Consider the following 16912-nt stretch of genomic DNA (forward strand, 5'->3'; position numbering starts at 1 on the left):
CCCCGCCCCCTTGTTACGTTGGCGGGAAGCCGAAACTAATTTACATGTGAAGCAACACACCCCTAAATCAGCGAGCTGTGGACACGCCCCCAACATGACACTTTTTAACACATTATAATAAAAAAATCTGAATTGTGTTTTAAACTGAACCTAAACTGGCACACTCAGAAGAACCAGAATATTAATATTAAATCAGAAAAAAGAGGTCAACTATGTGCCCTTTAACTTCATTTTCTCAGACAGTTGTTTCTACTTTGGTTTGGTTTATGATTTGGTACAATATCAGCATCTAAAAAAGGTCTAGTCCTTAAGGAGCAAAGATGGGCTGAGGATCACCCGTTTGCCAACAAATACTTAAGGAAATTATTGAAAGGCTGCCGCAAGACAATGCAGAACCACATTCCGCAGACATTCCGAAGTTCTGGCTGCGGAGGAAGAGGATACAGGTACTTGACTGGCCTGCATGCAGTCCTGACCTGTCTCCAATAGAGAATGTGTGGCGCATTTTTAAGCACAAAACGTGACAACAAAGACCCCGTACTCTTGCCCACCTTAAGACTTGTTTGCAGAAAGAATGGGACAAAATTACACCTGAAACACTTCATTTTGTGGTGTCTTCAATCCCTAAAATGTCTTTTAAGTGCTGTGAAAAGGAATGGCAACATTACAAAGTGATAAATGCTTCACTATTCCAACGTTTTTTTAAATGTGTTGCAGGAACCAAAATTGGAAGACGTGTTTATTTAAAAATAAATGATGAGGAGCACATTAAATAATGAGCTGTTGTATTATATGCAATGTAATACAAGTCAAAGTAAATTTAGAAATCACTTCTATCTTTTTTTATTATCGTTGTCCATACTGTTGTATAGCAATTCCGTTTAAAAGTACAGTACATATTGCTGTAATGTTTACTTGAGTTTGTGAATATCCTTATTCAACCAGTTTGAGTTTCAAGATTCAAAACAAACCATGTATTCGAGTCAAATGATCGCATTCATTTTATTCTTGTGGTGTTCCATCTCAGATCTTGTTTCTTCACCTCCAGCTCTCGCGAAGAGAACGCTCATTATTTGTCGCACTTTCTCGTGCAAATCAATAAGTAATATGCGTCATTAACATATGTTTTTGTGCAATAGAAGAATATTCCTGTCTCAAGAGAAGAGAAGATAAAAGACAGGAGCATCACTTTGGTCTAATGATCAATAGAGAGTGGAACCGATTCTCCGGTTCTCCTTGTCATCCTGCCACAGCAGCGAAGAACGGCTTCATGCTCGTGCTTCATTAAAACCTCCTGTTTCACAAAACTGATCATTTTTTCCCTCCCCGAGTGAACGAACAGAATGATTCGGCAACAATAATAATTGGATTTTTCACTCCACTTTTTAACGCACACGGTTCAGATAAAAGCAAAACGTCCAGAACTAAACGAAGGTTGCATAACATTTTATTACCATGCTAATTAGCTGTATTAGTGCTATGCGTCTCCCGGTGCTAAAATGAGGACAGCACCCACTTTATGATTAATGAAGACCAAAAAAAAATTGAAAATAAAATCCCTCATGCTGCATTGCTTTAATTTTTTAGGATGGAGGAGGCTGTAACCCTTTTGTTTTTACTTTTGAGCGCTGCGGGGCATTTGGAGCTGATTACACGCCTCTTTATCTCTTGACATTACTGACGACATGAAAGAGAATTTATGATTTTGTTTAATATTCAGCAGGAATACATTAGCGTCACAACAAGGCCGGGCTGCTGGCAAACACGTTGGCGTCTCTGCCGCAGCGAAGATTATATAAACGCAAACTTTTTCAAATACAGATGTCAGCATCGCTAAAGTTTTTATTTTGTAGCTGGAAATGCAAAATCTACAATCTCGGATGACTTTTGCATTACGAAGACTCATCAAGATCTCCCTTTCATGGCATGTTTTGAAATGTAAGAGGTGGTTTTCAGTGCTAAAGGATGATGTTGATGGTTATTAAAGTGATACGAGGGTTGTTTTTAGCATATTGCTAATGAGTTGCATGCTAGCTCAAATCTCGGTGTGCTTCTTGACAGATCATTTTATCCAAAGCGACTTCAGAGTGTACATTTGATCAGTTCTTCCTTTAGGAATGTAACCCATGTTGACACTCTTGGCTTCCTAGCTGCTGGTTAATATACAGTATTGCAGTATTGAGTAGTATTGAGTAATGAGTAGATGAAGATTTTTGTTGGTAATAAATATATGTTGATTCAATTGACCTTTTTCCTTGAGTAACAGCCTAAATTAAATGTAATTAAATAACTGTCATAATAGAACATATCAAAATATAAAATATTATGATCACGTATTTATATATATACGGGGTGGGTCATTTATATGGATACACCGTAATAAAATAGGAATGGTTGGTGATATTAATGTCCTTTTTGTGGCACATTAGTATGTCTGAGGGGGCTTGTAAATAACTCATGAAAGAATAAAGTTATGTTAAAACCAAGCACACCATTGTTTCGCATCGCACAGCTATCAGCCAATCAGAATCAAGAACTAGACAGAAATGTTGTATAAATAAATACACACACACACACACCATATTTCAGATTCAAAAATAACTGAACCAAAAATTTAAGTAAAATGTAAAACTCTAAATGATAACAGCGTCCTGAATTATAGTGAAACAACACTGATATTCTTCATAGCCACTTTATTTCTGTTCTCATCTCTTGCATGATTTGACGTGTCACTGATCAGAATCATGAGGTATAGTTTTCAGTCCGTAATATTATTCAGGAGAATCTCTAATACATCAGACATTTACAAGTCACACAAGACTCCTTTGAGATTAAATCGAGCGTATGCTTTATAAGAAGCTGTCATCTTTTATCCAGCAACGAGATACTGTTATGCCATTTGGAGAGTGTGAAACGCTTTCATTTAGAGCGTGTCCTTAAAAAACACTGGCATCGATGAGATATTAATAATTCACTCTGCCCAATGTAAAGCACATTGAGATCATATCTTAATACACATTCTAGAGGGGTTTTATGATTGCCTCTCTCGAGTCCTGATTAATATCTCAATGTCTGCACACGTATTAAAAATGAGCCGCACAGAGAATTTGATTATCTTTCTCTCTTTTTGTATGTCTGTGTGTGCACAGTTATATGTGGTTTACAGTGCTAAGAAGTTGTATAATGCCATAGGTATGACTTAGGTGTACTCTATTAAGTTGGTTTACAGGGTCACACCTTGTGTTCGTCTAATTCGAATGCTTCAAAATCATACTTAACGAAGGTTTGATATTCAAATTCACGCCCATGGAGTGTCCCTGTAAACCATGTATACATATATATATATATATAAAGGTGGTTTACAGGGTCACACCTTGTGTCCCTCTAAGTCTTTTGATATTCAAATTTTGCCACAGGTTTCCTGTGAGGGTTGGGTTTAGGGGTAGGACCAAATAATAAGCGGTTTTGACTGTATAAATTACATTATGTCTATAGAGTGTCCCTGTAAACCATCTATACAAGAAAGTGTGTTTGTGTGCACGCACAGGTATATGTGGTTTTCAGGGACACAACGTTGTGTAACGCCATGGGAATGATTTAGGATTTAGGTGCACTCTATAAAGGTGGTTTACAGGGTCACACCTAGTGTCCCTTTAATTCAAAATGCTTAAAAATCATACTTTACGAAGGTTTGATATTCAAATTCACGCCTATGGAGTGTCCCTGTAAACCATGTATACAAGTATGTGTGTGTGTGTGCACAGGTAAATGTGGTTTACATTCAACTGGGTGTGTCTGGAAGGCACGAGTGTGTCACGCAACCTGTGTGCACCTCCATTGGAAAAACGAACTTGTATGAACTCTAGAAAAGCGAAATTGCGAATGGCCCCTAAAAGGCTGCCGCCATTTGCGATCTCCAGCAGTTGATCTACTTGCACAGACATGCTGGATTCACCTGGCAGTTTGCAGCTCCTTCACTGGGCCTTTTCCTCTTTCCAAACTTTCCAAAGACATCTGTTTCTTACTCATTTTGCTTCTTGTGGGTTACATTTGGGCGCTCAAGTGACTGAGATGTAAGCCAGAGAATGCAATCATTTTTCAAATTAAGAGACTTTTCAAAATAAAAGATCGTTCACACTCAGATAATAAATAAAACTGAATCAATTAATGATTTCTTCTGCAGTCCGGTACCAATTGTTCCACGACCCGGTATCTGTCCGCGACCTGGTGGTTGAGGACCACTGGTTTACAGGGACACAAAGTCGTGTAATGACATATGTATGACTTAGATGTACTCTATTAGGGTGGTTTACAGGGTCACACTTTGTGTCCCTCTAAGTCTTTTGATATACAAATTTTGCCACAGGTTTCCTGTGAGGATTGGGTTTAGGGGTAAATAATAAGCGGTTTTCACTGTATAAAATACATTATGCCTATAGAGTGTCCCTGTAAACCATCTATACAAGAAAGTGTGTGTGTATGTGCACAACTATATGTGGTTTACAGGGACACAAAGTTATATAATGACATGGGTATGACTTAGGTATACTCTATTCAGGGGGTTTACAAGGTGTCCCTCTAATTCAAAATGCTATTTTGATTAGTATTTTGATATTCAAATTTTGCCACAAGTTTCCTGTGAGGTTTGGTTTAGGGGTAGGGTCATATAATAGACTTTTTTACTGTATAACATACATTACGTCTATGGAGTGTCCCTGTAAACCATGTATACAAGTAAGTGTGTGTGCACAGGTATATGTGGTTTACAGGGACACAACGTTGTGTAACGACATGGGTATGATTTAGTTGTACTCTATTAAGGTGGTTAACGGGGTCACACCTCATGTCCCTTTAATTCAAAATGCTTAAAAATCATACTTTTACGAAGACGCTTGATATTCAAATTTTGCCACAGGTTTTCTGTGAGGGTTGGGTTTATTCGTAGGGCCACATCATAAGCGGTTTTTACTGTATAAAATGCATTACTCCTATGGAGTGTCCCTGTAAATCATGTATACAAATAAGTGTGTGTGTGTGTGTGTGTGTGTGTGTGTGTGTGTGTGCACAGGTATATGTGGTTTTCAGGGACAGAACATTGTGTAATGACATGGGAATAATTTAGGTGTACTCTATAAAGGTGGTTTACAGGGTCACACCTAGTGTCCCTTTAATTCAAAATGCTTAAAAATCATACTTTACGAAGGTTTGATACTCAAATTTACGTCTATGGAGTGTCCCTGTAAACCATGTATACAAGTAAGTGTGTGTGCACAGGTATATGTGGTTTACAGGGACACAACGTTGTGTAATACTTTACAAAGGTTTGATTCTCAAATTTTGCCACAGGTTTTCTGTGAGGGTTGTGTTTATTCATAGGGCCATATCATAAGCAGTTTTTACTGTATAAATACATTATGCCTATGGAGTGTCCCTGTAAACCATGTATACAAGTAAGTGAGTGCGTGTGTGTGCACAGGTATATGTGGTTTAGAGGGACACGAAGTTGTGTAATGGCATAGGTATGACTTAGGTGTACTCTATTAAGGTGGTTTACAGGGTCACACCTTGTGTCCCTCTAATTCAAATGTTTCAAAATCATACTTAAAGTCTTTTGAAATTCAAATTTTGTCACAGAATTCATGTGAGGGTTGAGTTTAGGGGTAGGGCCATATCATAAGCGTTTAAGACTATAGAGTGTCCCTGTAAATCATAAATACAAGTAAGTGTGTGTTAGTGTGTGTGTGTGTGTGTGTGTGCGCGCGTGTGTGCACGTGTGCGTGTGTGTGTGTGCGTGTGGAGAGATGGTTTCCTGACTGCTATCTAAGTCTGTGTGTTGTGATGGCGGTTCAGCATTGCAGCTAAAACCGCTAAACCGTTAAAACTGATAGCCATGTGAGGGGGTAAATTGGAAAGGATTAAGCTAATGTGACAGAAAAGCCCTTTAGCCGTGGACCTGTGGGCCGGTGTGTATCTGCAGAGTCGAGGGGACACAGGCTATGTCAAGAACACGCTTCGGAAATCTGGAGATGAAGCTTTATCTTCATCCGCCACGGCTGATACCACTGGGATTCAACTGATCCTGGTCCATTTTTAACTGTGCAGTCCGGCTTTTTATTACTAAGGTTTTATTTATTATGTTGCTGACCTCATTTTGTGGTTTCCAGAAGGTTATCGTAATATAAAATATTTGTATATGCTAATTCTCTAACTCGTTCTAGAATTGGGGATACATTTCAAGCAACAAGTGGTTGGGTTTGGTTATGTGTTGTCTTTCTATCAGCTGGATATTGTTTTCATCATTGTAAACCTGTGCATTTAAATGCGAAAAGATTAACAGTTTCTGCTGTCCTTTAGGGGCTGTTTATACCTGGTCACTTCATGTGAAAATTTAGATCAATAGTTGAAATTTTTTTAGCTTGATAAAGATCCCAAACACACTGCTAATGTAATCAAATCATATTTGGAGAAAAAAACAGCTCATCAAACGAAGACAATCATGGAATGGCCTCCACAGAGTCCAGACCTGAACCTTATATGTATAGGTGATGTTATAGGCTGTGTGAGATTCAACTGAAGAGAAAAAGAAAGATAAAACATGCTAAATCCAGGGAAGAAATCTGAGGAATGCTGAAGATTGCTTGATATTAAACAGCACACCATTTCAGAGAAGCTTGGTGCTAAACAGGTCACGTTTAACACACTTTTGATTCTAGTCTTTAAGTAATTTTGTTCTAAATAGTGTGTACATATTTCTCATGTGTTCAATTTGTATATTAAAAGTTACCATAGTTCATCCAAAAGTAATGCGCCTGCACTTGCTCTATACCTTTTAGATTTGTACAAAAGGATCCCAAAGCTGGTGGTGGCCTATTTTGCATAGCACTGTATATAATAAGAAAGACATACTAACACATTATTCCTTGTTATTCTGAACTGACTAAACCAGCTGCTGCTCTGAGATTCAAAAGTGATGTCTGATTACTGAAAGAGATGATGCTTTTAATGAATCTCTTTAAACGGTTCACAAACTTGCGCTGAACAATTAATGATCCGAATCAGTCTGATCCGGCTGCAGCTGTTTGTAAATGATAATCACAGCCATCAAACAGCGCAGCTGCTGGAACATGCTGAGTGGCTTTATCGCATTGTGTTGTGTTGTTTTACAGTGTGTTTGTTGGGGTTTTAAACTTGTTTGTTAGGTGCAGATCTATGGCTCGTTGAAAGAATTCAAGCATCAAGTTTAACAGGTTGAAAAAATCTATAGTCGTACTCATCCTTAGCAAATGTCAGTAATTACTACTGAAAAAGTGAAGTAAGGGATTGCTTTTCATTTTTAGGGAATTTGATTACAGTTAATTAACCTCTTAAGGCCCAAGGTGTTTTGTTACATGCATTTTTTATTTCTCTTTGCTATTTGGGCTTATTAGAACCAAATTAGAATACAAACCTAAGCATCATCTTTTGATATGATGTAGTTTTAGAGAAAAATGATGTCCATATATGTGGACTCGTGGTCCGAATGTACGTAAAACCTTTTTTCCTTAATTTTTGTAATGCACATTTAGCATAGACATCTCAATGATTTTGAGGGTGTAGTAACTTAAAAACTTGACAGATGAAATAAAAAATATTTAACTTTTTAACTTGTATATAAGGGTTGCAATGCAACCTTTATTACAGCTCATGACGGACATTTCTCAAAGAGGGAATAACAGAAATCTTACCTGAGACGGTGTGTGTGAGCTCGAGTGTCCAGCAGGCGCGCCGTTGTGATCGATGACTCTCGCTTGTTTATTAATGCCTGTGACAGCGGTGACGTAATTTTGACAGTGGAGTGTCGCTGTTTGATTCGTACTCGTAATCAGGACTTCGTGTCCGTGGTGAAACTGTAATTCGTGTGTGTAAAGTACACCCATCGTAAAATTATCAATCATATACAAACAGACAAAGAAAATGTCGTATCTGTGTCTGTTCTAATCGCAGATTTTGAAATTGTACCCTCGTAAAATTACGAGTACGCTTCGTTTTCCTTTACGATTTTAGAATTACGCATGCGTGAATTTAATTTACGCACGAAATATTTATGACAGCGATTTTATACCATAAATAACGACCACTTGTTTAAATGAAGTCTATCATAAAATATATCTATGAAAATACTATAAAATAAAATATCACTTTACAAACTGTATCGTACAAAAACCACATAAACATGTGCATATTATTCAATAATATTACTGAAATTAATATAAAAACTGTATAAATCTGTATTTGCACCAATGTTATTTTAGTAAACAAACACTATGAGTAAAAATATTGGCCAAAAATATATATTTTTTAACGGAAATAAAGAGAAAATCTGAATAAAAGAAAAAGTCTTACTGTTGCAACCCTCGTTCCCTGAAGGAGGGAATGGAGACGTTATGTCAGAAGGACATTATGGGGAATTCCCCATTGGGAATCACTCACAAAATAAATACGAAACTAACAAAACCAATAATGAAACAAAGTAAAACAAACTGAAATAGCAAACTTAAAGATAGCATCTAAATGAGAACTAATTTAAACAATGGAAAACTATAATAACTTCAATTTAAATACATCTACATAAATCCTCAATGATGGACTACAAAAATCTGACTGTGTGGTCTTGTTGTTTCTGCAGGTCTGCTCATTGGTTCGGGATGCGCTCTGTATCCTCTGGGCTGGGATAGCGAGGAGGTCCGGCAGACGTGTAACAACAGCTCAGATCAGTTTGAACTCGGTAAGTCCTCATGTCACCTTCACTCTGAAGTTCATATGCATATTTCAGCATCCACATTATTATTTACGCACTGACAGAATTCATTAAGTTATGCCCAGCAGTTGACCTTGCTCACAGAGATCCCTCGAGAAAAAGTTTTTTGTGTTGCTGAAATATGATGTTTAAAAACCCTTTATTTTAAGTATCAATTCACATTATTGATACTGGATTATTCTCTGCCTATTGTTAAGATATTAACTGTTTATTAGCCCTTATATGGTTTTCACTGAGTGGTATGAGACGGTTCGGCTTGGTATGCTTTTATGTCGGTTTCCACTGTCAAAAGGTACCAAAAAGCAAGCATACCGTACCACTTTTTGGGTACCCTTTGCAAAAGGTACTTAGCACAACAAAAGGATGCCAAAAGGTGAAGCTAGACGCGCAGCTGAACGCCATTGGTTCACAGACATTGGTTTATTAACGTCACTCAATTGTGCAACAAGCCAGGAGAATGAAAACAAGGGAAGCACCATTTTAAAATACACAGCTGAGACATTACAACATAAAAATACTCAATACAATTCCCCTTTATTTGTATAGCGCTTTTACAATGTAGATTGAGTCAAAGCAGCTTCACATAAAAGGTCATAGTAAATAGGAACAGTGTAATTCAGTTTGTAGTGTTTAAGTTCAGTTCAGTTTAGCTCAGTTCAGTGTGGTTTAAGAATCACTACTGAGAGTCCAAACACTGAAGAGCAAATCCAGCGATGCGCAGCTCTACAGATCCCGAACCATGCAAGCCAGTGGCGACAGCGGAGAGGGAAAAAAAACTTCACTAAATGGCGAAAGTGAAGAAAAAAAACCTTGAGAGAAACCAGGCTCAGTTGGGCACGACCATTTTAATTTCTCCTCTGGCCAAACGTCTTGTGCAGAGCTGTAGTCTCAGTGGCGGAGGCTGGAAGCTGGCCTCAGCGAAGACTCGTCTGTCCCTGGAGCGTCACAAGAATCAGTCTCATGTTCTCCACTCCACCACAGTAGCTGCTCAGGATACGGCCCGGTCCAGGATTATGGAATGCTTGGGATCATCTCGTCGCTGGTCTTGGATCGAATCAGTGACTCTGCATAGTCTGAGGGCATCGGGAAGAGTATCCCCAGGTGGAAATGGAGAATAAAGAGAATAATTAGCATAGCTGCTGTTCATAGTGTATATAAACAAGATGCAGAACCTGTGTGGAAGCCCGCTAAGTGGTGTACTGAGTGTATGCTTTACTAAACAGATAGGTCTTTAATCTAGTTTTGAATTGGGAGAGTGTGTCTGAGCCTCGGACGTTATCAGGAAGGCTATTCCAGAGTTTAGGAGCCATAAATGAGAAGGCTCGACCTCCTTTACTCGACTTTGCTATTCTAGGTACTACCAGAAGCCCTGAGTTTTGAGATCTTAAAGAGCGAGTTGGATTGTAGCGAGACAGAAGGTTGGTTAGATAAACAGGAGCTAGATTATTTAAAGCTTTATTTGTAAGAAGCAATATTTTAAATTCAATACGAAACTTAACAGGCAGCCAGTGTAAGGAGGATAAAATTGGGGTGATGTGATCAAATTTTCTAGACCTGGTAAGAACTCTGGCAGCTGCATTTTGTACTAATTGAAGTTTGTTAATAGAGGATGCTGGGCAGCCAGCAAACAGAGCATTACAGTAGTCCAGCCTAGAAGTCATAAAAGCATGGACTAGCTTTTCTGCATCTGAGATGGATAGCATACTTCGTAACTTAGCGATATTTCTCAGATGAAAGAAAGCAGTTTTTGTGACATGGGATATATGATTTTTAAAAGTTAAATTGCTGTCTAATATGACACCCAGATCTTTTATAGTAGAGCTAACGCTAACTTTGTATCCCTGTAATTGTAGGTCGAGTTTCGAGATCTTCCGTGTACAGGATTTAGGCCCAATAATTCTGTTTTGTCTGAGTTTAAGAGAAGATAATTGTTGGTCATCCAGTCTTTAACATCTTTAATACACTCAGTTAGCTTAGAAAGTTCAGACATCTCATCAGGTTTAGTTGAAATATATAATTGAGTATCATCTGCATAGCAGTGAAAGCTGATCCCATGTTTTTTTAATATAAAATCTATACATATATATATATAAATAAAATATAATATATAATAAAATATATAGATATTATAACGAGCTATAGTTGACCTGAGCATAAACAAACCTTGTCGTTGTCTACCCTGTGCCTCGTTGTTGTTTACAAGGTCGTTTAAAGCGCGAGTGGTTTTGCTTTCTTGCGATCGCTTACCAAAGTAGACACTGATAATAGAATACCAAAAAATGTGTATAGCTTTGAATGGTGAAAATTAGGGCTGCATGATATTGGAAACAATTCACGTTGCAACGTTTTGACATCGCAATGATATTTTGACATTGTGATATTTTGTTTTGTTGCGAAGTCAGAATTATTCGCCCCCCTTTGAATTTTTTTTTCTTTTTAAAGTATTTCCTGAATGATGTTAAACAGAGCAAGGAAATTTTCACAGTATGTCTGATAATATTTTTAATAATATTCTGGAGAAAGTCTTATTTGTTTTAATTTGGCTTGAGTAAAAGCAGTTTTTAATTTTAAATAAAGGTACTCGAACGGTCACTGGGGTGGTACCTTTACAGAAGGTACATGTTTGTACTTAAAGGGTACAAATTGGTACCTCAAAAGTATATATTAGTACCTAAAAATTTTAAGAGGAACACTTTTGTACTTTTAAGATACTAAAATGTACCCTTGAGGTATTAATTTGGACCTTTTAGGTACAAATTTGTACCTTTTGAAAAGCCCACCCCAGGGACAGCTCAACTAGAAGTACAGTGTGCAAATGACCGTTGCTTCAAATGTTCGATTTGATCTTGACAAACCACTCAAACTTGTCAGCTGTCCCGGAAAACCACGTTTTGCATTTAGTGCCCAAACTACTCTAAAACAAATGACATTCGCACTTTGCATTAGGAAAATCCCAGACCTCGGCTGTTTGTCAGAAGGAATCATTGTCATAATATTAAACCGAATATCACATCACTAATGCAGCAGCTATTTAGATTGAAAACGGCTGCATTATAACGTCAAGTAGGCTTTTGGCTCAAAAGAATTGGGAGGAATTGAGAATATTTCTTTCCTGAGGTTGTCTTCTCTCATGCTGGGGAGTTTTGCTATATGAAAGGCAGCACATGATGTGAACGCTCAGGGCAAACGCAATTGAAATGTCTGCCACATTGCTGGAACAAACAAACCATCCACAGAACTTTAGTCTGTCGCTTTAAATAGGTTTTAAAGAGGTTTTGGTTTTTAAACGCAAGGTAAGGCTATTTATATAGCACATTTCATACACAATAATAATTCAAAGTGCTTTACATAAACAAGAACAAAAGAAACAAGAAAATAAACACAACAAAGAGTAAAAATGATTAAAAACAGACTTTAAAAGAATGAAAAAGAAAAGAAAGACATAATAGTGCGATCTGTGGGACATAGCACAGTGCTCATTCAGTAAAGGCACAGCCTAAACAGGTGTGTTTTCAGGCTTAATTGGACTGTACCTAATATTGGAGCACATCTGATCATTTCTGGAAGCTGATTCCAGCAGTAGGGGGCGCTGTTAGTAGCTGAAAGCTGATTCACCCTGCTTTGACTGAACTCTTGGAATTTCTAATATACTTGATCCTAATGATCTGAGTGATCTGTTAGGTTTGTATTCAGTGAGCATATCTGTAATGTATTGATGTCCTAGGCCAGGCATGGGCAAACTCGATCCTCGAGGGCCGGTGTCCCTGCAGAGTTTTGCTCCAACACTAATCAAACACACCTGAACACCCTAATTAGTGTCTTCAAGATCACTAGAAAGCTACAAGCAGGTGTGTTTGATTAGGGTTGGTGCAAAACTATGCAGGGACACCGGCCCTCCAGGATCGAGTTTGCCCATCCCTGTCCTAGGCCATTTAGTGATTTATAGACAAGTAGTAATACTTAAATATCTATTCTGAATGTAACTGGGAGCCAGTGTAAAGACCTGAGGACAGGTGTGATGTGCTCTGATTTTCTTGTTCTGGTCAGAATCCTGGCCGCAGCGTTCTGGATGAGCTGCAACTGTCTGAACATCTTTTTTAACAGAAGGTTCGTTACAGTAATCCACTCTGTTGGTGATAAAAGCATGAACAAGTCCTTGCTGGGAACAAAGCATCTAATTCTTGCAATGTTTTTGAGATGATAGTATGTTTTATTTACTGCTTTGACTTGGCTACTGAAACTCAGATCTGACTCCAGAATCACATCAAGATTCTTGACCTTATTTTTTTGTTTGTTTAACCTTTAGAGTCAAGTTGCGCATTCACCTTGAGTACACTGTTCCTTAATGGATGTTTTAAAGCAGGGGTCACCAATCTCGGTCCTGGAGGGCCAGTGTCCCTCCAGGGTTTAGCTCCAACTTGCCTCAAAACACCTGCCTGGGTGTTTCAAGTATACCTAGTAAGACCTTGATTAGCTTGTTCAGGTGTGTTTGATTAGAGTTGGAGCTAAAATCTGCAGGACACCGGCCCTCCAGGAACAAGTTTGGTGATCCCTGTTTTAAAGTCTCAAATCATTGTATTTTGTGATTTGAATATCCTGTCGATTCACTATGAGTCTGTTTTATTCTCTTCAGTCTGATACTATGTTTAAAATAAATGCCCTTGGACTTATATTGATGCAAATAGCAGTAGAGCACACTGCGCTTCTGTGATCCTCGTCGTAAGTGATTAATCATTATGTTGTCTTTAATTAGCCGCTTTATTGGTACTTACATTGAACACTTGACTGATCTGAAATGTTATTATATTCATTTGACTTTGGCTTGAATGTTAACGGTGTATTCTGACTTCAGAAGTGCCAGAAGTTTTTGTCTTTTTAACTTTGGGTGAAATCATTCGTGATGGGTCTGTTTTAGTTTTGTGCAGACTTTTTTTTGTGAAAGTATATCATTTTTAAAATCCTAGAAATGTTATAATGTGATATTTGTTCCCACATTAGTTCTTAAATACTTAAATAGTTCTTAATTTTCGTTTAAAATATTTTCTTAATATATATATATATATATATATATATATATATATATATATATATATATATATATATATATATATATATATATATATATATATATATGTTGATAAATCGTTACATATGTAACTGTGGATATGTAAAAGCTTACACCATGAAACCAGTTGTTAAAAATCTGTGGTTTCAAACGCTCAAAACATATGTTGTTGCGTAAATAAAAAGCTAAAATTCAATATACAGTATATACAGGGGTTGGACAATAAAACAGAAACGCCTGGTTTTAGACCACAATAATTGGTGTAGGGCAGTGGTTATCAAACTGGGGGTCGCGACCTCTGTGGGTGTCGCAGAATAATTTCAAGGGGTCGCGAGAGTGATTTAAAAATTGTGTCATTTTTAGTGATTATAATAAATATTTATTCAGTATTACAAGTGAAAGCTAATATTTGCAGATTTTTTAAAAGATATTACTGATGAATTCATAAAGTATTTAGGACACATTCAGGAAGAATGCATCTTTGTAATTGAAGCGCAGCATTCAGGAACAGTTTAAAACTGTTGTCATGTCAACTTGCCGCAGTAAACAAAGCCTTCATCGCTTGCCCCGCCTTCACGCTCTTCTTATTGGCCCATTGCTCTAGAACTGAACGCGAATGGATTGGTTAAAATCAGCTGTCATTCCATACACTCTGCATTACAAACACCTCACACAAGCGGGAATTAGGGTTTTGTAATTTGATGCAGAGATGATCTAATACAGTGTTTCCCAACCCTGTTCCTGGAGGCACACCAACAGTACATATTTTGGATGCCTCCATTATCTGACCCATTAACTTCAGGTGTTGGAGTCTCTTCTGATGTTATGATAAGTTGATTCAGGTGTGTTTGATTAGGGAGAGGTTGAAAATGTGTACTGTTGGTGTGCCTTCAGGAACAGGGTTGGGAAACACTGATCTAATACATACGTAAATACTTGTAAATGTATGACACTTTTTTATCGATAATGACAATGGTGTACAGTACGTCAACAAATATCCATACCAATTTCATCACCCAGTCCTATATAAATGTACATGCATTTTTAAAAAAAATAAATATTAAAAACTTTAAAAACAGATTTAAGATTATAATGACCGTTAAAAGCATCATAACAGTCTTGTGAAAAGGGTAAAAAAAATGATGTTAACTCTGTTTGTCTTTGCTTCTTCTTCAGGTTCTTGTCAGATCGGATGGGCTTATTACTGCACCGGGGCCGGTGCCGCCTCCGCCATGCTATTGTGCACGTGGCTCGCCTGTTTCGCAGGGAAGAAACAAAAGCAATACCCATATTAGCAGACGCGACCTCAGCGACAGCAGGACGATGCCTTACAATTAATGCAGCTCTGAATCCTCAACACGGGACATTTGTAGGATTCAGATGAGCATGATTTTGGACAGTACTTCCTCTGCAAAACTAGAGCGTTTTCAATGCTAAAGGACCAAGTGATGTTTTTTATGACCACTGTTGTGAATTTTACAGGAGTGCTTCTTTCTTTTTCTTTTTCTGTTTGGTCTCTCTTTCTCTGGAACTGATATGGTAAAAGTAAGCTTTGGTTCTGGTGTAAAATATTAGGTAACACTTTTATTGAAGTCTGTATATGTAATGGATTATTAGTACTTTTTCCATGCAACACATTAAAACGAAGGCTGAAACGAAGGCTATCTATCTATCTATCTATCTATCTATCTATCTATCTATCTATCTATCTATCTATCTATCTATCTATCTATCTATCTATCTATCTATCTATCTATCTATCTATCTATCTATCTATCTATCTATCTATCTATCTATCTATCTATCTATCTATCTATCTATCCTTCTGACCATCCGTCTATCTATCTATCTATCTATCTATCTATCTATCTATCTATCTATCTATCTATCTATCTATCTATCTATCTATCTATCTATCTATCTAACTCTCTATCTATCTATCTATCTATCTATCTATCTATCTATCTATCTATCTATCTATCTATCTATCTATCTATCTATCTATCTATCTATCTATCTATCTATCTAACTCTCTATCTATCTATCTATCTATCTATCTATCTATCTATCTATCTATCTATCTATCTATCTATCTATCTATCTAACTCTCTAACTATCTATCTATCTGTCCATCTGTCCATCTATCTATCTATCTATCTATCTATCTATCTATCTATCTATCTATCTATCTATCTATCTATCTATCTATCTATCTATCTATCTATCTATCTATCTATCTATCTATCTATCTAACTCTCTAACTATCTGTCTATCTGTCCATCTGTCCATCTGTCTATCTATCTATCTATCTATCTATCTATCTATCTATCTATCTATCTATCTATCTATCTATCTATCTATCTATCTATCTATCTATCTATCTATCTATCTATCTATCTATCTAACTCTCTAACTATCTGTCTATCTGTCTATCTGTCTATCTATCTATCTATCTATCTATCTATCTATCTATCTATCTATCTATCTATCTATCTATCTATCTATCTAACTCTCTAACTATCTGTCTATCTGTCTATCTATCTATCTATCTATCTATCTATCTATCTATCTATCTATCTATCTATCTATCTATCTATCTATCTATCTATCTATCTAACTCTCTCTAACTCTTTAAACATATATTATACACAGACTTCATGTAAAGTGTTACCAAAAAACATATTCATCATTATTGTGGAGTGTGTATAATTACATTTCCATTGTGAATTGCAATAATATTCATGGTTAATAGGCCTATAATGCCTTGTATTTTATTTTTTTGAAGCTTTTTACACAAATGTATGCTAGAAATATAAAGTCCAGTATATGTTCTGATCAAATAGGTTTTTATCTTATTGACATATTGTGTTCAAAATGACAACAAAAGGAGTCATTGCTTATTTGATTCAACTTGTGTTTGTGAATAAAATGTTATAAACGATGTGTTTTTGTTAATTAGACTATTTTACTCACTCACTCTCGGGGACATTTATATCGAAGTTGATATTTAGCTGCACCATGTTGGTGTTTCGTAACATCTATTTTTTTTA

The 16912-nt window shown here is 36.8% G+C and overlaps 1 protein-coding gene across 2 annotated transcripts in view; it reads left to right on the plus strand.

The window, feature by feature from the left end:
* The window catches only part of LOC130241478 (LHFPL tetraspan subfamily member 6 protein), a 138332-nt gene extending 122392 nt beyond the window's left edge, over positions 1–15940 (plus strand). For both annotated transcript variants that reach the window (XM_056473266.1, XM_056473267.1), the window contains exons 3-4: positions 8666–8764; positions 15039–15940. In XM_056473266.1, coding sequence (XP_056329241.1) covers positions 8666–8764; positions 15039–15157 — 218 coding nt within the window. In that variant the 3' untranslated portion in view covers positions 15158–15940. The remainder of the gene's footprint in view (positions 1–8665; positions 8765–15038) is intronic.
* The last annotated feature ends 972 nt before the right edge of the window (positions 15941–16912 follow it).

This window comes from Danio aesculapii, chromosome 15, assembly GCF_903798145.1.
Source record: "Danio aesculapii chromosome 15, fDanAes4.1, whole genome shotgun sequence".
Classification (NCBI taxonomy): domain Eukaryota; kingdom Metazoa; phylum Chordata; class Actinopteri; order Cypriniformes; family Danionidae; genus Danio; species Danio aesculapii.